This window comes from Thermobia domestica, chromosome 8 (genome assembly GCF_964235325.1).
Source record: "Thermobia domestica chromosome 8, izTheDome1.hap1.1, whole genome shotgun sequence".
In the NCBI taxonomy this organism is placed as follows: Eukaryota; Metazoa; Arthropoda; class Insecta; order Zygentoma; family Lepismatidae; genus Thermobia; species Thermobia domestica.
In genome coordinates this window covers 291,431,392-291,456,684 of record NC_137461.1, presented here as the reverse complement: position 1 = coordinate 291,456,684, position 25,293 = coordinate 291,431,392, and the positions used below count along the sequence as shown (strand labels likewise).

General features: G+C 36.3%; 1 protein-coding gene across 1 annotated transcript in view; it reads right to left on the bottom strand.

Moving 5' to 3' along the window:
• Positions 1 to 25,293, bottom strand: part of LOC145693713 (ATP-binding cassette sub-family C member 4-like) — a gene marked incomplete in the record, with an annotated part of 113,804 nt that overhangs the window by 79,573 nt on the left and 8,938 nt on the right. The window contains 4 exon segments of the mRNA XM_081769998.1: positions 446 to 668; positions 2,799 to 3,015; positions 7,406 to 7,543; positions 16,161 to 16,271. Of these exon segments, the coding sequence (XP_081626124.1) occupies positions 446 to 668; positions 2,799 to 3,015; positions 7,406 to 7,543; positions 16,161 to 16,271 (689 nt within the window).

Sequence of the window (25,293 nt, the reverse complement as noted above, 5' to 3'; positions counted from 1 at the left end):
CGTTAGCGCCAGCTCCAAGGATGTTATAAAATAGAGGATTTGTCCATACAACAAAATCGTGAAGCTAACGTCACAACTTCGCCACACCTACTCTGCCCACTCCGCGCCACTAAGATCACAATTTTTCGAGCCAACATGGCGGAAACGAGAGTAGACAATCAGACGTGCCGGCTCGGACGATGCTCGGTTGTTTTTGGGCTTCATTCAGTTCATATGATGAAGATACGTATGGGCAAATCCTCTATTTTATAACATCCTTGGTCAGCTCAGTGTAAGAATCAAGGTTAGCCAACCAGAGCGTTAATGTGATCTACCGAAAATGTCCCCGCGAGCGACTCGTAGCTCGCAATTAACGGTTTGGCGATCAATGTTCTAGAAATATTTTGCTACAGAAATACAGTTTAACTAGGGGTAAGTTAAAGTAGAAATTCATTTGCCTACTTACCCTGGAAAGGAATCGTCAGTAAAATCGATCCAACGCCAGCTAGAGAAGAAATGTCAACTTTCTTCCAGATAAAATACGTTATTAGTACAGCTTGAATCGGTCCAATCCACAAATAATGTAGAAAAACAACCACTTGATCGAATCTGTTCACGTCATTGGACAACAAATTTACTACTTGCCCAACAGTCGTTTGGCCTAGAGCAGTTTTACTTAAACGAAGTGCCTGCAAATACACAATACACACATTTACAGTATTAGAATCATGGTTTCTATCACTTTGTGATGTCGTGTGAATATTAAAAAAATGCACTAAATGCCTTATTAATAATAAACAATTATCGATGTATTAAACATATTTATTCCTTTCTACAACCATACATTCAACCTGCTACTGTCACCAGAGACGTACACTTGAATTTATTTCGGGAGGTCTAAAGTTTTTCGGGGATTTAAATTCAATATAAGGATAAGCTATATTAAAATTTGTAAAATTGCTCCTGAAATTAGACCAAATTTACAGAAAAGTCGGGATTTCGGAGGCGTCCAAATCTCGAGGATACGCCCCTGCGTACGTCCCTAATTGTCACTAATCTTCAGTAGATAAATTATAAATTGCTTTGAAGTTTTATAGAGAATTATAAACTTGCTCTCATATATGATAAAAATAATACGAACTTCAGCTTTTAACGTAATTGTGCAAGGTCGTTGCAGTTCAAGGAACCAGTAAGTTGGCCACGGCAATAGCTTTGATTTTGCACATTAAAATACTTTTGCAGATAAATCATTTTCCGATATCTAAAGATGTGTGTAACTTAAGCGTGAAACGGTGTATCATTGTCTCTTTTAACCCTTTAAGTCGACTTTTGCCGACGGAAAGAAAATTTCCCTAACCAGAGAAAGTCGACTACAGTCAGTGTTTTTTAAAAAATGTCCGTATCGAGAGTAGTCGCCAAGGATTCTCCGTGCCATTTTTTGTGTTCTACTTGTGCCATTGTATTTTCGATAAACAATAGAATGCAAAAATCGCACGGAACACTTTTGGTGACTACTATCGACAAGCCCAAGATACGGACAAAAAATTTTAAAACACTAACTATAGTCGACATTCGCAGGTTAGGGAAATTTTCTTTCCGTCGACAAAAGTCGACTTACGCAATGAAAGGGTTAAATTTATCTATACAGCGATAAGCCGCACAAAAAAGTGAAGTTTTCTTTTTTCAAACAAAAGTCATTCATCACATCCAATGGCATGGAAGCTCACTTTTGCCATACACCAGTGTGGTTAAAAGGGTAATGCGTTTTCAGCGCCAATTGTGCCTCTAGTTTTTATTTTAGAAGGAAGAAAATCATTAACCCAAAACATCACATAACAACGTTTCTGGCGAGTTGAGAGCCACTAATGGCAATATTCATGATTGTAAAATCGACTTCAATCATTCTGGTTGACGTAAGAGAAACAAAAATAGTGTATGTCGTACAGAAAGTGTGGATTGCCAGTGCTACAAACATTATTGAGTTGATCATGCGAAAAAGTATGATGTCATCGTTCCACGAATACGCATATCATCCGGAAACACATAATCTCGTTAATTAAAATTTTCATTTTTCAAATTATAATCAGTCACCCTATGCGCTAATTTTAAAGATGATCAATTTTCAGTTACAAGGTTTTATGTACACTTTAACATGTTACTATTAGACTTAGGCCGGCTGTACACTATGAGATAAATCCAAGGAAATAACTTAGGAAAAATGTCACATGTTTCCTAGGAAATCCTACACTTTTGTGATTTATACGTGAAGATTTTTCCTATCTGGCCGAATGACGTTGCGAGATGTTGATCCATAGTGCATTGCCGAAAAAAATGGCGCCCACAGTTGAACAAGCAATTGGTTGTGTGGGAATAGTGTTAACAACACTATTAATTATGGCGGCTGGCAGGGAGAAAACAAATTTGTTTTCACTTTATCTCACATCATGTCACCTAAATCGAAATCTTATGAATTTTCTTTCCGAAATAGAGCGTGCTTTAAACAAAAGAAATCTTATAGGATCGTCCAGAACATAGGAAATGGCATGTGATCTAATGCCATACACGTTGAAATTTTGACTCTAGGACATGTAGTAAGAGATTTCCTAGGGCCTATCCTATAATACATAGCAGACCTTACAATCACTTGGAAATGTGCTTTGGAAACTTAAGTTTCAATTTATCTGCATTCACAACGTGAAAAGCAGAGATGAGCTGCTCTGCCTCTGAACCTTTCAACGTATGTGATTCACAGTCTTTCGGTGAACTTACTTTCAGTAGGAGAAATGAGTTCATTGAAACGTATTTTGAATTGGTCTTACCTTCCTGTATATCAGGGAACAACACGCTACTCTTATCTTCATCCCAATATGAGCTATTGCATTCACTGGGGGGTAGGTGAGAAAAATGCTTATCGTAGAACATAATATTACTCCAAGAGCAGAAAGATAAGCATCCGTCTTGCTTAATTTTCTATTAATGGCATTAGCTGGTGAGAAGTAATCCACCAGTCTTCCGAGAAATACGGGTTGAGCTAACCTGAAATGTTAGAAGAAAGAAGAAAAAAACAGAAATTTTACATCAGATAAAGGGAAATTTCAGTCTCATGTATTACTAACGTTGATATTCATATCATGTATACATTGCATCAATAAAATTGCGACAGCAAACGCCGTGCAGTTAGGTCACCCAAATGGCACCTTCGTATCCCATAATCATGCCTGGTAAAGAGATCCCCGTCTCTTTTCTCCATCCGTTTCTCCCGTGAGCGCAATTTTGATTTCAAAACGGACATGTACTTAGTATCGAAAAAAGGAAAGAATAGAAACGAGACGAAACAAGATTCATAAAGTAATAGGAGAACTTAAAACAGACACACAATGAAAAATCAGAACCGATGGAAGTCTGTTAGACAAAGGTACAGAGAGGGAAAAAGGAAGGTACAGAAGTGAGACAGAGAGAGAGAGAGAAAAAGGGAGAAAAGAAAAAGAAGAAGAAGAAGAAGAAAAGGGAACACAGATAAATATTTAATTTAAACGTAGTAAAAAAAATAACATTATAAATTTCCGTTTCCAGAAATCCAACAACAATATAGAAGTAACGTTTGGATTTTATTTCAGGGCTACTCGAAAATAAAAAGCATGTTTGACCAATTTATTATGTCACTTTCAAACCGAAGACCAAATCTGGTGGTCAAATTAAATACTCAATTTCCAGTGGAACTACAGATTTCTGAGACATATCTAGGATAATATCAAAAGGTTATCACACATCCTTTGTTTGCGAGTGGTTCGATTGAAAATAATCGAACCACTCGGTGGTGTGCATTGAACATACTGATACAAAATACATTATAATAATCCCAGTAGGTAGTGTAGGTCATACCTTCCATTCCAGACTACAAATTCAAACGCAACAACAACATGAGTAAGTGACTTATTTTTGCTCAATGTCTATCAGAAAGAGCCAATATTAGAAGTTGAAACTGTATCGTAATGAAAAGTTACAAATGTGTAAAAGCAAAAGTGGATGTCCCTATAGACGTAGCAGACCGTAGATGTGTATATTTCAAACGTGAAAATTGAATTATAGAATGTTGAGATGAATTATAGGATGGAAATGAATTTTGTGTCAAACGAAAATAAATAAAATTTTCTCTCGAAGTAATCAAAATAGGGACCATTTTCTAGTCATCACTAAAGATTATCTGTTTTGAACATCCAGTCTCGATTTAATCTATTGCGAATATAACGTTCTAAGTCGCATAGATAGAATGAATATTCCAGAGCTGAAACGGATTATCACATCAGTCGGGTGATGTGGGTTAGCTTATGGACTAGCACTGTGTCTAGGATTCGAACCCGTACTGACCTGATGATTCTATTGAGACTCGGTAACTCGGAGAGCAAAGAAGAGATTTTACTTATTGCCTTGCGTTTAAACAGTATTTCGTTCAAAGGTGACCAAGACTAGAAATGTTATTCCCAGACCACGAAAAAGGCGATGCTGGGAAATTCCCAATTAATGAGATTTTTTAGACCGGGTCGAATGAGCCATTCTAGTCAAGTTGTGGACCGGGAAGCTTCTGTTTTGATTAGAGCTAATCACCAGGCCATCAAAAGTTGCTCGGTTTTAACTTTGAAACATGCACACATGGAAAAAGTGTGTGCGTGTGTATATGTGTGTGTGAGAGAGAAAAGCAATAAGTAAGAGGCATAAAGATAACTAGAGAGAAGAAGAAGAAGAGAAAGATGCAAAGATATTATTAGGAAACATCAAGTAAGACATAAAAAGACAGAGAGAGAGAGAGAGGAAGATGAATATAAATATGAAAACTACTGATCCTTATACTGTATGATAAAGAGCGTACACTCTGTTTACTCGGATTCTCGGCAGTGATGCCTCGTAAGTTCTCCAATCGCATATGAAACTCCATTTACAGCTATTAGTTTATGCAAAAAAGATATCTGGTCTGCAATTGAACCCAGATTTTCCAGGTGGGAGTCGAGCACGATAGCGATACTCTACAGGTTATTGTTCCCAAACTTCTTTAACAAATGGTGTAGTGTTTCTTTCTAAAAACAAGGACACGAAAAGTATGTACTTCAGATTAATGACGTGTTTCGAACAGTCCTGGTAACTCCCATAGCCTTTTTTGTCCATTTCCAACCAACATTCGTATATCATCTTTATCGTGATACAGATGTTTGCTTCCACAGTCTTAAGGATCACTTATTTAGTATGAGAAGACATTCTTAGATTCGGTGTCGTGGTGGCTCAGCAGTAGAACGTTCAGCTTTGGTGCACGGGGTTCTTCGTTCGATCCCAGCTCGCAACGAGTGAGCTTTGTGGTGGATAAACACCGTGTTCGTGGGTTTTCTCGGAGTTCTTCTGTTTCCTCCCACTGTCTTCATTCCACTATTTCATTCATTTCTCATGATCACCATATCCTTTAGCCTAGCCGGCATAATCGTGGGACGTAAAACTTAAAGATTTCATTTCATTTTTCATTCTTAGATTCTTCACGATCGCTTTGTAAAAAATAACTTTGAGTTGAACAGGATGTGAACCTATGTTGACTAGCTGTACTACTCATGAGTTAAGGACGTTATTCTTACAGTATATTGCCACCTAAAACCGTAAGCCAGATATTATGATGTTCAGGGCTGATTATTGGAAAGAACCGGCTTCCTCCTGTAAGGTTATTTACACCACAGTGCACACCGAAATTCATTTATTCGACGAACTAAACGAAATACCATATAATCCAGGAATAATTAAAGGTTTAAAATGTAGATTTCGATGAGGTCTGTCTAATAGCACCACTTTTGATTTCTGGAACCGACAGCTTCAAGGTCAAATTAGGGATGAAAAATAAAAAGTGGGACCATTTGGTCAATGCGGACCAGTGAGCGCCTGGGAAGAAATGGGTGTTATTCGATTCGTATTCACACGCACATGAATAACTCATATGCCATTTTCCCGTAATTTCTATTTTGACCCAGAAAATTAACGAAAATCTGGAATTTTGGATCTTGGATTTTGGTTAACTTTCCGGAACAAAATAGAAATTTCGCGGAAATAGTATATCAATCAATTATGTAAAAATACTTGTGGATACGAACCGAATGACACCCATTCCGTCCCAGTCGGTCCCTGGTCCTCATTGACCAAATGGTCCCACTGTTTATTTTTGATCCCTAATTTGACCTTGAAGCTGTCGGTTTCAGAAATCAAAAGTGATGCCATTGGACAGACTTAATCGAAATCAACATTTTAAACAAAAAGTTTTAAAATACGGGGCCACGGTAACTCCCTTTTAACTTAAGTATATTGCAAAAGAACTTGTGCACCTTTAAACGTTAATAAATGTTCTTTATTATGTTTGTATAATCAATCTTTCGTTTTTTTACTATGAATAATTTAACACGAAAACCGCGTTTTAAGATTAAAAACTTCGGTAAATTACTGCTGTACTGGACTCGAGAAATGTTTCGCCTCGTTTCTATTCTCGATGCACAAACAAGACAAGAATTATTTTGATTCTCGTCTCCCTTCGAATTTAAAAAGGTATTATTCTTCTCTTAAGCTTATTATACATAGTCATAGTTTTCTCCCAAATGTTGTACCAAGCTTTCTTTCATAGTCATTTGGTCAAAAAAGTTGACTAAAACTCTTACGAGTAGTATAAACGATCAAATACAAAACTTAAATTAGTTGCTCATTTGCTTACATTTCTTCATTCAATTGTTTTGTTAGTAGGTGCAACACGGTACTCGCTTGAGGCGATTATTTAAAAGTAAGGTGTTTAAATCGTAAATCTTAAAATAAACGAGCAATTGGAAATATGAACCGTGCATGTGAAATGTGAACGCTCGCCAACTTGCAGTGTCTGATCTTGTCAGCCTAACTTCAGCCACAATTTTGTTCGGATTCTTCTTTGCGTTTGTATTTATTATAATATTCTTTACGTTTACAGTTATACAAAACAGTTCGCAGCTCGTAGGCATCAATAAGCATTTCAATTGCTTCCCGTGTCCACGTTTAGCGCCATTACACAGTGATTTTAGTTTATTTTCTTTGTTGCAATGTTGGATAGAAATAGAATATGTTTTAGTTTAGAACAGTTTAGAATGTTATAACCAACCCATAAGTTGCATACAACTCACGTTCAAATTCCACTTTGCTGAAACATTTGATACAATATTTGATGAAATATTTGATGATGTATAACAGGCTTTAGTCAACACTACCTGTGACAATAAACATACCTTTGACACTAGACTTATAGCTTGTTCCTTTTTAAAACCAAATCTGGTATACACTCTAGATATTGAAAATGTGCAGAATATGATTTAAATAACATAAACAGTACCGTAAACAATTGTATGTTAGAACGTTAAAATACGAAATATATGAATATATTTACCTTACTACACTTTCATTTATGAATAAAAAAATCCCGTAGAAGAGGAATTCAAGGGCAAATGTTCTAGAAATTGCTTTGCAAAGACTTGGAGAATAACCCTTTTTTAACTTGGCTTTGCTCAGTTGTTTGTCCCAATTCCTGTGAAAAGAATAAGAAAAAAATACTTTAATTACGACTTCAGAGTATTCAGGATACTAATTTTATGAATATATGCAGTACGTAGCAGAATGTACGTCATGAAAAATACCACACTGTGTGGTCTCTATCATTCTAAATTGCGACTACGGCCATTATCATTCGTATAGCGACCAAGTATGGTTCTGAGGTTGGTAACAATTATAAATCACGAGAGAAAAAATCAGTTTGACATCTACTAGTGACTGATACTTTGAACGAAATATCTGGAAGACATAAATAACTAAACCTGTTGTGAAATTTATATTCCTTTTAGCTTATATATAGGGTAGCCCATAATTATGTATGTGATGTTTGACTGAATGTAATATTTGTAACTCTGGACAAAAAAAAAATTCGATATAGTGACGTTGTGTAGCCTTAGAATGGGGATAACGGTCACTAGACTTAAACCGTTAGTGTATGTCAGACAGGATGGCGGAACGATTGTCTCAGGAACAGAGTGTACGAAAAGCTCGATCGGTCAAAGTGAGTCTGTGGAGTGGCCAACTCGATCTCCCGATTTGTAACCACCTGACTGTTTTCTTTGTGGGGTGTTTTAAAGGACAGAGTATATCAACATCACATGCGCAAATTAGCCGAATTACGTGAAGCTATCACAGAAGAGTTCCACAAGATACCAGTACGGGTCTGTCAAGTAGCTTGTGACAACGTTGTTCTTCGTCTCCAGGCATGTATCGATTTAGATGGTGCATTTGTGACCATGCTATGGAGAACAGAGATTAAAATTCTTGTAAGGAAAGATATGAGAGTAATATGTGTATGTTCAATTTCTATTGTTAGTTTCTTTTCAACATCATATATATGGATATCTATAACTAAGAAAATCATATGAAAAGAAAGAACTTACGTCTACATGTAGTGATCATTAGTAAAATATAATAATAATAATAATAATAATAATAATAATAATAATTATTATTATAATTATTATTATTATTATTATTATTATTATTATTATTATTATTATTATTATTATTATTATTATTATTATTATTATTATTATTTATTGATCAGAAGGTGTGTTATGATACAATACTGTACGTAAAACATGATGTTATTTCTTTAAAATCTTTTTTCCACATACATGGACAGAAAATTCTGTATTTTGTGCAAGTAAAAGCAATGAAAGGTTGATATCAAGAACGTACAAGTACAAAATTAACATTTATTTTTTTTTCTATTTGTATGTATCATGCTACAACTATAGAAATAATCACATTACACAAATATAATTTGCCATGTTGAAACATTCAATATTTCGATGTCAATAATTCCGAAATTTCGATGTTCAAATATATCGGTACTGATTTCGATATTTTGACATCGTTACAGAAAACACTACCCAGTAGCGTAGCTAGAATATTTTTTAGGGGGGCCAACGAAGGGCCCAGGGAAATTTTGAGGGGGTCATCTCCAATGAATGAAAAACTTGATTCATATAAATTATATATATATATATATATATATATATATATATATATATATATATATATATATATATATATATGTGTGTGTGTGTGTGCGTGTGTGTTTGTGTGTTCAAGATGAATGTTTCCATCTTTGTTGTTCATGTTCATGATTGTTGTTCAAAACAGCGAAAAATATAAGAATTTACTACCTCAAACAACTAGGGCACATTTATACAATTGATTTCCATTCTAATATAAGTAGTTACTTAATCAGGGCGTTTAAAATATGTGTGGCTGATTGATTTAGGGAACAAAGTGCCTCGTTGAAATTTGCACTTATATCATGATGCTAGTTATTTTAGGAATTTGCTTATTACATACAAATGCAGAGCTACCAGAACTTTAGCTGTACTTTCGAATCAAGCTGATATGCATACTGCTATGTTAGGTTTTCACAAACAGACTAGTGAAAACTCCATTAAAAGTAAACTGAACTTACTCTATTTATTGTAATGATTTCCTCACTTTCACAACAAAGAAAAACATTAAATATAACACTTCAAACACTTGTATAAACTATACACTTTCGTTACCTTTCTAAAACTTTTAATAAACAAGTATTATTACGTGACAAAGCAAATTAATTTATGTTGTGTTAAACGGTAGAACGGACAGTATTGTTTCAGAAAAGGTGGAAGATTATAAATTTCAACAACAGCACTTCGTCTATATTGTCTTGTTAAAATAGCTAATTTCACTTGTGTGCTTGACAGCTGTAACACATAGAAGTATTGATCAATACCAGTTTGTAAAGGTAGTTAATAAAACTGCATATGAATACAAAAACAAAAGTACGATCAACCATGTGCATTTGAACTTAGCGGTAGAACAATGACTTCAGATTCGGAAGATGATGTGATCTATCCTCGTGGGCAAATATTTCGACTTAGGAGTTTACCAAGATTCTTCCTTAGTTCACTAGCGAAATGTTTATGGGCCAATTGACTCATTTCCCTCATTTCTATTCCCTGAGCCTCGGATGTTTCAAAGCCTTAAAAATAAATTCAAATGTAGTTGAAGTAACTTAACGCTACTATCCTGTAGTCAATGCTAAATTAATATTGTTAGTTTTGAGATTGGATATGAATGCACAGCATTAACTAGTAGACTTATATCCTATTCAAAATTTACGTCACCACTGATTTACTGTTCTGCATAATTCCTACAATATAATTTTCTCGGAAATGGTTAAGAATATTTTGACGAAGAACAAATATAAATCTGCTATAAAATTTGGTATTCAGTGACTGAACTCACTGAATGGAGTCTTTATAGACCAGTTCCATAAATTCCTGATATCTCTCTGATTACTAAATATCAGATAACATAATGGGATGACGCGACCTGGTCACGGGAATAACTACCACTTTTACACAAAATAACATTACTGCCGCGACCAACTTGTATCATTTCGGTATCTTACCTGATGGTTAGTGATCAGGAGATTGTAACACTGGCTCTGTGATAAACTTTGGAATTTCTCTATGAAGTAGCATTTTAGGGATTAAACTACAGTTGAAGTTTTTAAAGGAAAATACTTCTGAACGATTTATTTACAAAGAATCACTGATTTTTATTACATTTCCCCAGGCTTTAGTTAGTAGTATCGGTCCATCAAGCGCTGACTCCGTTTTCCTGGAGGCTGCTAGTATCGCTTGTTAACATTGTGCCAGAAGGATTCTACAGAATTGCTAATGGCCAAGAGCGTTAGGAAACTAGACGTACTAAAGACAAGACCAGAAGATAATCGAGAGGGAGAACCAGTATCGGTAGCAAATAGTACTTATTCGTAGTATTCAGCATCTAATTTTTCTCAAACGATCGGTATGCCAACAACAGAGAGAATAATAATTTTACAAGTAATAAAAAAAACTTCTGCTCTCTTCTTTTATTGTTAATTAAACAAGACGGCTCGATATTAAGATGCTTTGAAAATAATAATAATGCCAAATTATTTAATGGATGATATGCATTTGTTCTATGTCGCCATAATCAATGGAAATTAATTACTTGGTGTACAAATTATAATAAGTAATATACGAAAACCTCTTTCTTCCAACGCAAGTGTAATGTTTTTATGCAGTGTATGCTATTTGTAAGTAGGCATCTCATATTTTAGTATGACTTTCAACATTGAAGCGAATGAGAATGCCGACAGATTTGATTTTTCTTTCTGGTTCTTTGTCCAAAACAAAGGAGATAACTAGATAAGGGACAGAGGTTAAAAGAAATGTTCAAGTTGTGAGGTCAGTGCATATGCATCAATGCGTATGCACCCCACAGATTTTAGTGAATTAGATCTTGCTGAACTACAAGCAAAAACGAGTAAAGATATTTTATTCGGAGCGCAGATTGTTGCAACATACGGTATTCTGCAATTGGTAATTTTTGTCGAGAGACGTTTTGATAGTAGTTTCACTTGTAGCAACGACCCACTCACTGTTTGTCGACCTATAGCAATATCACTGTGTAGGGGGGCCAAGAATTTGAGCAAGGGGGCCTGACCCCCCTTGGCCCTCCCTTAGCTTCGCCACTGACACTACCCTATACACTAGGGTTGCCACACGTCCGGTATTTTACAGGACAGTTCAGTGTTTGACCTCATTGTATGGTGTCCGGTACGAATGTCAATACTGGATGTTAAATGTTCGGTAATTTTTCTTCTTATAAGTCCTAGTTTCTGTTCTATTCAGATTATTTTGGAGTGACGAAAGAAATCTTTTGTTGAAGAATATGGTTAAATCAGAGCTTACAATTCACTTTGATATCGACCTGTCGTACGTGGAATTCGCTGAAGAGTTGAAGGCAGGAAAATTTACTGAACTTATCAAAACCGCTAAAGGTCAACAAAAGTACATTTTCAAGAGCGCAGCTAACACTGAATCATCCTCAAATATATTCCAATTAAATAGTACATCCAGATCCAGTAAAAGTGTGTAAACATTATGAGACATTGCCAGCCCCAGCTCAGACGGAAAGACTTATTTAGAAAATAACTAAAGTTATTAAATTCGAACTCACAATAGTTCAATTTTATATGATGTAACCATTTTCAGATTGTTTACATTTTTGACGGGCGATAGTGTCACAATATTAAGAGTATACGTACTCCAGAAAGGAGTCCAATATTTTCATTTTCAAACGTTGACAACCCTACTATACTGTAATTCTAAAATTTTCTCAGAGTACCCTGTTTTGTGAAGATCAATGGTTGGGAAAATACATGCCGTATATGAAAATAAACATGGATATTTAAACAATAATGATGAAAACGCATGTACTAGTAACTAAATTAAAATATGAAGACTGGGAAACTGCTTTATAGTATAAAAACATACTATAAACCAATATACCCTAACCTATATCTGAACCAAAATAAAATTAACTATACAACACACTGTTCGTTTTTAGGTCTTACTATAGATCATAACCTGACATGGGAATTTCATATAGAGTCAGTTATTAATAAATTAAATAGAATATGTTATGCACTAAGGATTATTAGAAAGAAGGTAAATTTAAAATTAGCTAAAACCTTGTACCATTCGTGTTTTAACTCTATCTTGCAATATGGTATCATGTTCTGGGGAAATTCAAGTCAGAGATTTAATGTTTTCAAAATTCAGAAGAAAGCCATAAGAATACTTTGTGATAAGAAGCCGAATTTTTCTTGTAGACATTTGTTTAAGGAGGTCAATATACTACCTCTGGATAGTTTATATTTGTATCGTCTCTTTTTGTATTTGAAAGAACACTCATCGGCATTCGTAACAAATAAGGATGTACATAATCATAATACGCGAAATAAGAATGATTTTCATTTGTGTAATCACCGGTCAGCAATGTATCAAAAAAGTGTAAGTTATGGTGGTGTTAAATTGTACAACATGTTGCCTATTGATATAAAGTATGAAGCAAATATGAAAAGGTTCAGACAAAAGTTAAAATTATTTCTATTATAAAATTCTTGTTATACGATTGAGGAGTACGTAAATATCATGACAAGGTAATATTACTTTATTTTACTCATGTAAATTTTTTGTACATATGACGCATGTTACACTTACTTGAGGACATTCCTCGTACTTGTAAGTTCATACAAAAGAAAATAAATACAAATACAATACAATATATATATATATACTATTATCTTGATGATGCTCCTTGAAAGCCAAACTCAGAAGCTCCGTCCACGGGACATTTCCATTTTATTCACAGATAAGCTTTTCTTAATGGATAATAGTTTTCTGTATTATTCAAAACATAAACAGATACGACTGAAGATTGTTCGAGACCCACAATAAACTTTTGCTTCGAAAAAGGTTCCGAGGCTGAAAGAGTTTGGGAAACGCTGCCTTACATAAATTCTTCAATGAATTACTCAAATGGGCGTAGCTGCGCAGAAGAACTAACCTCCTGTGAAAAGGAACGGACAAAATCTCTCCCGATGAGCCATAATTGAGTTTAGGAGTAAGATACGAAAATCACAGTTCAACAAATCTTTCGAATTGATATTCACCGATCAAATCAACACGAAAGTGGACAAAGACAGAACTGATAATTATTTCCATTATCCCATATTGATAGAGTACTGCGAAATATGCTTATATATAATATGGCAGTATAGACATAGTAGTATAGTACTGGAAGATATGCCTATAAACAGTATGCCTGTATAAGCATAATATTAGAGTCCTGGAAGATATGCCTACGGTTTATAGGTACCAGCGAGCAGTGTACTACTGTATCACATCTCCCAATGCCCTACTACTATGTATAGACATATCAGCTACACTGTGTATTGGGATATATACCAATGCCCTACTAGTGTGTATAGGCATATCAGCTATACTGTGTATTGGCATATCTACCAATACCCTACTACTGTGTATAGGCATATCAGCTATACTGTGTATTGGCATATCTACCAATACCCTACTACTGTGTATAGGCATATCAGCTATACTGTGTATTGGCATATCTACCAATGCCCTACTACTGTGTATAGGCATATCAGCTATACTGTGTATTGGCATATCTACCAATCCCTACTACTGTGTATAGGCATATCAGCTATACTGTGTATTGGCATATCTACCATACCCTACTACTGTATATAGGCATATCAGCTATACTGTGTATTGGCATATCTACCAATGCCCTACTACTGTGTATAGGCATATCAGCTATACTGTGTATTGGCATATCTACCAATGCCCTACTACTGTGTATAGGCATATCAGCTATACTGTGTATTGGCATATCTACCAATACCCTACTACTGTATATAGGCATATCAGCTATACTGTGTATTGGCATATCTACCAATGCCCTACTACTGTGTATAGGCATATCAGCTATACTGTGTATTGGCATATCTACCAATGCCCTACTACTGTGTATAGGCATATCAGCTATACTGTGTATTGGGATATCTACCAATACCCTACTACTGTGTATAGGCATATCAGCTATACTGTGTATTGGCATATCTACCAATGCCCTACTACTGTGTATAGGCATATCAGCTATACTGTGTATTGGCATATCTACCAATACCCTACTACTGTGTATAGGCATATCAGCTATACTGTGTATTGGCATATCTACCAATGCCCTACTACTGTGTATAGGCATATCAGCTATACTGTGTATTGGCATATCTACCAATACCCTACTACTGTGTATAGGCATATCAGCTATACTGTGTATTGGCATATCTACCAATGCCCTACTACTGTATATAGGCATATCAGCTATACTGTGTATTGGCATATCTACCAATACCCTACTACTGTGTATAGGCATATCAGCTATACTGTGTATTGGCATATCTACCAATGCCCTACTACTGTGTATAGGCATATCAGCTATACTGTGTATTGGCATATCTACCAATGCCCTACTACTGTGTATAGGCATATCAGCTATACTGTGTATTGGCATATCTACCAATACCCTACTACTGTGTATAGGCATATCAGCTATACTGTGTATTGGCATATCTACCAATACCCTACTACTGTGTATAGGCATATCAGCTATACTGTGTATTGGCATATCTACCAATGCCCTACTACTGTGTATAGGCATATCAGCTATACTGTGTATTGGCATATCTACCAATGCCCTACTACTGTGTATAGGCATATCAGCTATACTGTGTATTGGCATATCTACCAATACCCTACTACTGTGTATAGGCATATCAGCTATACTGTGTATTGGCATATCTACCAATGCCCTACTACTGTGTATAGGCATATCAGCTATACTGTGTATTGGCATATCTACCAATACCCTACTACTGTGTATAGGCATATCAGCTATACTGTGTATTGGCATATCTACCAATACCCTACTACTGTGTATAGGCATATCAGCTATACTGTGTATTGGCATATCTACCAATACCCTACTACTGTGTATAGGCATATCAGCTATACTGTGTATTGGCATATCTACCAATGCCCTACTACTGTGTATAGGCATATCAGCTATACTGTGTATTGGCATATCTACCAATGCCCTACTACTGTGTATAGGCATATCAGCTATACTGTGTATTGGCATATCTACCAATGCCCTACTACTGTGTATAGGCATATCAGCTATACTGTGTATTGGCATATCTACCAATACCCTACTACTGTGTATAGGCATATCAGCTATACTGTGTATTGGCATATCTACCAATACCCTACTACTGTATATAGGCATATCAGCTATACTGTGTATTGGCATATCTACCAATGCCCTACTACTGTGTATAGGCATATCAGCTATACTGTGTATTGGCATATCTACCAATGCCCTACTACTGTGTATAGGCATATCAGCTATACTGTGTATTGGGATATCTACCAATACCCTACTACTGTGTATAGGCATATCAGCTATACTGTGTATTGGCATATCTACCAATGCCCTACTACTGTGTATAGGCATATCAGTATACTAAATTTACAGAAAAGTCGGGATTTTGTACGTCGCTAGATATATCAGTCAGTATAATAAGGCGTGTTCATGAGACCTCTTATAACAACCTTAATTTTTAAATCTTCATTGAAATTAATATTAGGACTAACCTTCCCAACTTATCTCCCAGATATGGTGATTTGTGTCCATCTAATGGCTTGTACAGATCGTCGACATCCAAGTCTTTCTTCAGCCCCTTTTTAAATATTGTTAAGGTCCATCTGAAATGTTAAGATAACAAATTACAACTTCATCTACCATCGTTCAGTATAATTATGTTTACATCTTTGAAAAAAAAGATATCCATTCGTACTTGTATTGCAAATTCTATAGCAAATAAATCAAACAAAGGCATTTATTGTTCGGTTTTTGAAGCTTTTCTGTACACTTTTCTCAGATATTTTTATACTAATGACCATCGTCTGTATGTATATACACTGAACTATTTAGTTATGTTAAATAAGATGTTTTTTTTGTTAAATTCTAGTATTCAGAGAGAATTAATATATATCCCCTTCGTCATATTGAATAATATTCAGATTAGTTATAAATATACGTATGTAGCTATTCTCAATATCATTCAATACGACGAGGGGAATATCTATCTATCTATCTATCTATCTATATACACTGCTCCACAAAACTTAAGCAACCCGAGAGAACGTGGTATAAGTGACGTGTGGGGCCCATTCAACACTGGTTAGTAGCATGCACATACACAGAGACACACAGGCAAGGCGAGCACCCACTCTATCGCATAAGCAGCATCGTTGCAAGCGCGGTGAACAACTTATGCCAAGAGGCATACACCACAGCCCAGTAGTGTCCGAGGCTCCAAGCATTGAGTTAGTGGTTCTTGTCTGGGGTACACACCTTGCAATGGCTGGTAGACGACATTTGAGTAACTTTGACCCCGGGCGAATAATTGGGCCGATCGCAAGTGGAAGTGGCGCAGGAATTCAACGTGAACAAAAGTGTTTGTCGAGGCTGTGGAGTCTCTTCCAAAATGGAGGTGAAGTCAGTAGACGTCATGGAGGAGGCCATCCGAAGAAGACGTCGGCCGTCGAGGACCAATTTCTCACAATTTCTGCCAAATGTAACCGTCTAGCTTCATGCTCTCAACTGGCCAATGAGTTGTTTCAGGTTACAGGACAACGCGTGAGTCGTGAAACTGTTCGTCGGCGGCTCAATAGAGCAGGACTGTATGCAAGAAGGCCTGTGTTGTGTGTGCCATTGAAACTGGAGCACAAACGTGTGCGTTACACATGGTGTCAGGAACATGTTGTATGGGAGAACACCAGTGAGCGCGTGTCATGTTATCCGATGAGTCGAGATTCAGCCGGTCGTCATATTCTGGTCAGACTTTAGTGTGGAGAGAGCCAGGAACACGCTATCATCCAAACTTCATCCGGCCGAACGGCCGTCCTATAGCGGTGGTTCCATTATGGTGTGGGGTGGATCTATGCTGGATGCGTAAACGGACCCATATTGTGCAACATGGCACTCTGACAGCACAACGGTACCGGGATGAAATTCTCAATACACATGTACGCAATTTCCGCGGAGCATTTGGCCCAGACTTCGTGTTCATGGATGACAATGCCCACCCACACCGTGCACATCTTATGTCCGAGTATCTGGAGAGCGAAGACATTACGCGTATTGCATGGCGTGCATATTCGCCGGACTTGAATCCCATCGAGCATGTGTGGGATGCTCTTGGGCGGCGAATAGCGCAGCGCAGTCCACCACCACATACTCTCCCTCATCTGCAAACAGCTCTCCTCGAGGAGTGGCGTCATCTGCCGCAAGACTTGATCAACACTCTGATTTGCAGCATGGAGGCCAGATGTCGTGTCTGTATAGCTGTTCGTGGTGGTCACACATCATATTGACTGCCTATGCCCTCGCACAATCCTGCTTCACCTGTTGAGGTATCGTTGTGCTGAACTTTTTGGACACTCTGTACATTCTAACTGTATTGTTCGTCTTCACTTGTGTTGCATTGTGTACCTGGACCATCTGTTTGTTGATTATACATGGTGCAGTGATCGTGTCGTTTTATCTTCTGCCACTTTCTTCGAGTTGCTTAAGTTTTGTGGAGCTATATATATATATGTTTCATTACCATGTAGGATAATTTTTGCCTTGTAAAAATCAGAGAACTATACTTACATCCTAATATCCTTTGTCAGCTTCAAAGTAGCACCCTTCGGAATGTATGTAACGATCCCAGCGTTGTTCCCACTTTTGGAACCACTCTTGGAAGTTCGCAAGGGGAAAGGTGTTCAGAAACCGTCGCGATTCCACTTGGCTGTCTTCGAAGTAGAGATGCAAAAAAGCCGGCTTTTTTGAATCGATGGTTTTTTTCACATAAAAAGCCGGCTTTTTTGGAAAAAAACCGAGAATTTTGGAAATTTTGGCTTTTTTCATTTTCATGATTTTTCTATCCAAATAGCTTTCTTATAGTATATTCTATAGTTAGATAAGATTTCCACGACCTGAATGCCATATTTAGCTCTGTAATTCACCATCAAGATGGATGGAGCACATATTTTACGAATTAAAGCTAACATGAAGAATGTAGTATTTGAGGGCAATTTTACAGGTTATTTAACTTTATTTTAACTTTTGAGTTATCAACATTTTTTTCCTTCTCTAGATCATTTTAGTTTGTCATCCGTGTTTCATTTCTAAGAGCTTAGTACTCCAGCTTCTAGCACGAAAGTTAAACTTACGTTTTTCTATATATCCATCAAAGCATACGTTTTTCAATATGTCCGTCAAACCGTATTTGCACATTTCTGTTATACTGTAGTTGTGCAATGATTTAGCAATAATTTTCCAGATACAACCTTGAATACCAATTTATACAAATAATCAATAGCGGATTTAGAAAAGTTCTTTGGGAGGGGTTTCTCTGATTGTTTCGTTTTCTAAAAAGTCCTAATTTTATTTGGGAGGTGTTTGAAGTTTATGAGTACAGGCATTCGTTTATATGTTTAGCAATAATCTTCCGGATACAACCTTGAAGATCATTTTATACTGAGAATCAGTGGCGAATTTAAAAAAGTGTTTTGGGAGGGGTTTTCTTACTACTAATGTTTAGTTTTTCTAAACATTCGTAATTTTTATTTGACGGGAGCTTAAAGTTTATGAGTAAAGGCATAACTAATAGATATTTCGTTCGTTTTAGATATTCCACAACTTTGGAGAACAGGCTTCAGTCCGAAAGACCGATCCTCTAACCTTCGCAAAACCGTCACTGCTGGTAATTAGTAATAATAACGATTTAAAAACAATAAGAAAGGAAGTCGGCCAACTCCTACACTCCTAGTCGGCCAGTACACGCACTATTTCTACATTCTCAGATGGAATGAAGGAAGGTTTTGTCAGAATGGTCGAATGCTGGGTTGAGTCCCGGACTTCCCGATAGAAGCGCAAAAGCCAACCACTCAGTCACGTTTGTTGTGCAGTTGTATTTAGCTTAACTTAAATATATTCCGTAGTCTTTTTTTTTTTTTTTTTGTTCCGTAATGATATGTTGAGTCCCTCTTGTTAAAAATTCAGAAAACTTGAGGACTGGGTAAACCGTGATGGTGGTCAAGGGCGCCCATGTTGTGGTTTCCAAGGAGGGGAAGTATAAGCGACGTTTCAAAAATAGTTTCAAATTTTGCTGTAACTAATGTAAAAATCCTATTGGATTTTCAATATTCTGAAGTACATTTTCCTCTAGGGGGGCAAGCGCCCCCTTAAACCCCTGATGGGCGCCCTTGATGGTGGTTATAAAAAACTTGACTGTAGAATTTCAAGAATATACAGAACCATGTGCAGCCTTTAATTGTATCATACAAATCTAAGTATTTCTATGTTTTATTTTAATTTTATTTTGTTTCAAAAAGAGGGCATGGAATATTTTGAAGTAAAAATACTACATATAATTTTGCTAGTTATTTGTGTATTTTTTGAAAGAAGTTTTTACTCTTAGGGTTGGCTCGTTTACACCAGCTGTTTTTTTTTAAAATAACTGGTTTAAACTAGAAAAATTAAAAGAACAAAAATGCGAATCGTGTGAACTTCATAGTGACGTTTCACATGTCAAACCATCTGCATTAGTCTTATTTCCTTTTCACCTTTTAATCAAGGTGCCCCATGTTCAATTGTCGGTCGAACCACAACCCTTCTTTCATGTGTAAACCAAGTACTCTTTCGGATGTCACTTTAAGCGAAAGTCTTCTCCTTGATAACCTCGGTATTACGTAAGGATGTTAAGCCTAAACATACAAAACGAAACCAAATTATATATTTCTGCATGCCTGTTGTTTTATAAAGAAGCGAAGGTTGCTTAAATATATTGATTAAAATTGGTAAAATTTATCGATTGCCTACTTAGCTTCCAACATTAGCTTGGATTGGACTTTCAATGATACCTACATACTAAATTTGTAATTTAATACCTCAGTTTTAGAAAAATAAACACACTGCTGAACAAGACTGCACTTATTTAATATAAAAACACATTTACACGTGACGTTTCGATCTTCTATCCAAGATCCTCATCAGACGTGAGTGTACGTCTGATGAGGATCTTGGATAGAAGATCGAAACGTCACGTGTAAATGTGTTTTTATATTAAATAAGTGCAGTCTTGTTCAGCAGTGTGTTTATTTTTCTGATTTTATTCGCAAGACGTTGACTATGATTGTGTGTCACTCAATTTTAGCGTACTGATTATAATACGTTGACCTTTAAATTTTACATGCAAATTAAATTTTACAGGATTTTCCGTTATTGTTTTACATTTAAAAGAATGACGGGATTTTCCCGATGGCTAGGGCGGGAGTTTCTCAATTTAAGAAATTTACTGACCGGACTTCTTTAAGCTTATGGGACCTCTTCCAGCATAACCCCGTTGTTGAATAATAACCTCAAGGAGAAACAAACTTATTTCTGTGAATATGTAATACAAATACATAAAGCAAAATATCTAAATCAAAAAACCTGGTTTAAACCCCAAAAAAGCCTGGTTTAAACTGCCCCCCCAAAACGGGTTTTTGGCATTTTCAGAAACAACCATGGTTCTTGCCAACTCTGCTTACTTTTGTATATAGGAGGTTAAAATGTGTTTATTATATACATTGGTTAATCCTTTGGAATTCATAATGTAAAAATGTTGAAGTAAAATTGTTTAAAATATCTTTTCGAAATTCATTGTTTACTTTCGAGGTTTTATATTATTATCGGCATCAACCACTAATTAAATGACTTTCTGTGTTATAGAGAAGCGAAACAAAGTCTGCTTTATCGATTTAAAGCAGAATTTTGAAAAAAGCCCAAAATTTCCCAAGCAAAAAAGCAAAGCAGAAAAAACCGAGTTTTTTTTCCAAAAAAGCCGGTTTTTTTCCGAGCCCTTGCATCTCTACTTCGAAGGAGTCAAAACGTTGCTTTTTCAACACAAGTGTCATCTTCGGGAACAGGTAGAAGTCGCATGGGGATAGAGCAGGGAAGTAGGAAGGCTGGGAGACCGTTGTCATGTTGTTCTTGGCCAGGAATTTCATAAAAACGAGCGAGGTGTGCGCGGGCGCGTTGTCATGGTGCAGTAACCAATTTTTAGTTTGCCATAGCTCTGGCCGTTTGTACCGAACATCCCTCAGTCTCTTCAAAACCTCGCAGTAAAACTTTCCGTTGACATTCTGACCAAGTGGAACAAACTCCTTATGCACAATTCCTCGAATGTCGAAAAATTATCAGCATCGACTTGATGTTGCTGCGAACTTGTCGAGCTTTTTTCGGCCTTGGAGAGAATGGCGTCTTCCATTGTGCTGATTGCTACTTCGTTTCCGGGTAATAACCATAGACCCAAGATTCGTTACCTGCAATGACTCTGAATAAGAAGTTTGCACACTATCAAACTCTTTGTTTCAGGTAAGTACAGCTCTGAATCCTGAGGGTTTTTTGGTCGATGCTCAGAAGGTGAGGCACAAACTTCGCTACAATTCGTCTTAGGTTCAGTTTATCGGATAGAATTCGTTGACATGTACCGTACGACAGTCGAAGTCTATTACAAACATCGTGAATTGTCTGCCGTCTGTCTTCGCGAATCACATCAATCACTTTCATCATCATTTGTGGTGTTATGCATGTTGACGGTCGTCCAGAATGTTTGTCATCCTCCACAGATTTGCGGCCTTCTTCAAAAGGCTTGAACCATTCAATGTTCTTGCTTGACTCACTGCACTTTCACCAAATGCCTTTTTCAGCAGGTGGTGCGTTTCGGCTGCAGATTTCTTCAACTTGACATACAACTTCATGCAAATCCGTTGCTTCTTAACGTCAGCGATTTGACAAATCGCAGAAGCACTGAAACACGCCCTGACACGCACAACTACAACTGGCAACTGATTGCGTTAAAGATGACGTAACTTGGGGTGCAGTGGCTAATAAATGTAAGTCGTGACATCTAGTGGCGGAATGTCGTACTGCTACTAGTTTGACCGGTAAAAAAAAAAGTTCTCGGATATTTTGGGTAGAACCTCATGTTAGGGGAGAACATATCTTGCATGTGTATTTTATTGAATTAATCAAGTTAAACCATACAAATTGGTCAGAAATTAAATACCGTATGGACTTGTTACTTTGTATTTTTATTTGTTTCTCTATCTATTTATTCACTGAAGTGTAACGTCCCTTTAAATCAGCGATGCTACATGAGACGTGGACTTACAGTTTAAAATGAAATCAGAACCACCGCAATGCGCTCTGATGTTAATATTTTCTCATCGAGAATCAAATCCAGTGTCGTGTTTATCAAAGAGGAGGGTTCTAATGATATTAATACACAACTAAACAAAAGCATATCCAAAACGAAACAAACTGTAACGCATGCTGATTTGATTTATGTTGATATTGTTAGGGGCATCTGTGTTATTTTATAATTGTGTAATTCAAAGTTAGTAGAATACATAAACTTCCATGTTACATACGCTTAACAAAAAGTATTTTTTGAGAAATTGCATAAAATATATTTTTCGTTGCTTAGTATAAATATCAAATATACCACATACAACTTTGTTCATTCCTAAAAATAAAAACTAATAAAAATTCTAAATGTCACTTTCTTAGATACTTATGACTTCCTTGCAAGGTAATGTATATGAAAAATAAATCACAGTATAGATGTAATCTCATAGGATTTTCAAGCACTTGTGGTATCTTTGCCAAGTAATTTCTCCTAGCAAATTAAAGGATTGGATGATTAATAAAGTATAATAAAGTTATTAACATTAGTATTTTAGTATTAAAGGTTAATCATTAGGGTGGAACGAAAAAACTCGAATTTTCAACGAACATAAATGGTTCGTTACTAAATACTCTATATTTGTGTGTGTTTCTGTCTGTTATTTGCTAATTTTTTTTCAATTTTTGGGCCCTCCATTCGATAGCACATCAAAAAGTATTTGAAGAAGTAATGGAGTTTTTTGTCACTGTTACCATTTCTGAGATATTGGCCAAAATTGGCCAATTTCCGGAGATTTAAGAAGCCATACCTCGGGAACCGTAAGTTATAGAGAAATGATATTGATGTTGATCAATACCTAAGAGAATGGTGAACAGTTTGGTACCAAATAGTAGCCGGTGGCTACTATCCAATTGGCCACTGGTTTGGCCAATGGCCACCAGTTGATATCGGTACCAAAATTTTTACCATGCTCTTAGGTATTGGTTAACACCAATATCATCTCTCTATGACTTTACGGTTCACGAGATATTAGCCCAAAAATAGTTCCGATTTCAGGAGATTTAAGGAGCCATATCTCGGGAACCGCAAGTCATGTAGAGATCATATTGGTGTTGATCAATACCTAAGAGGATGGTAAACATTCTCATACCAAATAGGAATCGGTGGCCACTGGCTAACTGCCCACCGTTCCTCGGACATTGCCCCCAAAAAGTTCGAATTTTGGGAGATTTAAGGAGCCATATCTTGGGAACCGTAAGTCATAGAGAGATGATATTTTACGAATTTTTGCGAATAAGAGAAGGTGCGGATAAAAAGATTTACTTTTACATATAGGAACCATCACAATTATCCTTCCCGCTCCATCTCTCTATTCTTTTTTAAGTTCCTTGTGACAATATTCCTGCAGCATTCTCATCTGGTTATATTTTATTTCTAATAGTGCGGAAAAGTTGTCTTTTGATGTAAATATAATAAAAAACAGAAAACTAAAATTTTACGATAATTGAAGTATGCTTTGAGGTGCTGCAAAGACGATAAATCTTCACAAATATGACATTTCTTATTCCATTTCAGCCTCTCCTATGCTTCTTTTATTTGCTCCGATTGCCCTAAAATTTTACTTTTGTCTTTTCGCGTCAAAAGGTAATTTTTCACACTATTAGAAATAAAGTTTAAAAAAATTAAATTTTATCGTTCCACGCTACTGACCATGCTATCTGCGGAATGCTACTAACAACACATGATATATATATATATATATATATATATATATATATATATATATATATATATATACAAAGATCATTGTGGCGCTGTTCCTATTTCAACATTCCTTGGTTCAACCAAGTAGTTCCTTAACATCATCGGAATGTTGTTTTCATATTCCAAAATTAATGCTGTCGTCTAACTTAACACCGCTGAACACCATTTTTAATGTCAAACTGGTAGTACAAGGCTTCTGTTAACCGTAACACCGAACTCTTTGTACTGAAGTAATACGCTGAAGTGGTAATCATGCTGTGATCAATGTGCTGTGTTAAAATTGAGTTGTATCTACACCATAATTTTTAACTGCTTACAATCCTAGTTTCCACGTCTTATTTGACGTTCCCATTAAATCCTATCAATCAATCAGTCACCGGTGTTATTTTCACATCGACTAATGTTAAACCGGTAATACTGGGCTCGTGTTAACCACAATACCGGACCCTTGGTGTTGAAATAACGCGCTGAAGTGAGTCGTGCTTGGACCACTAACTTGTATTCAAATTAAGTTGTATTAACACTCTTATTATTATTATTATTATTATTATTATTATTATTATTATTATTATTATTATTATTATTATTATTACTGCTGTATAGGTTTAGTACACACGTTAATGTCGCTGCACTTAAGCTCTGCACAATGCCGGTAGCAATGAGGCCAGCACAATTCGTGGGTTGTTGAGCAAATAAACTACGCATTGCTATCCGATGGGCTCTCCTCCGCTCTCTTCCTT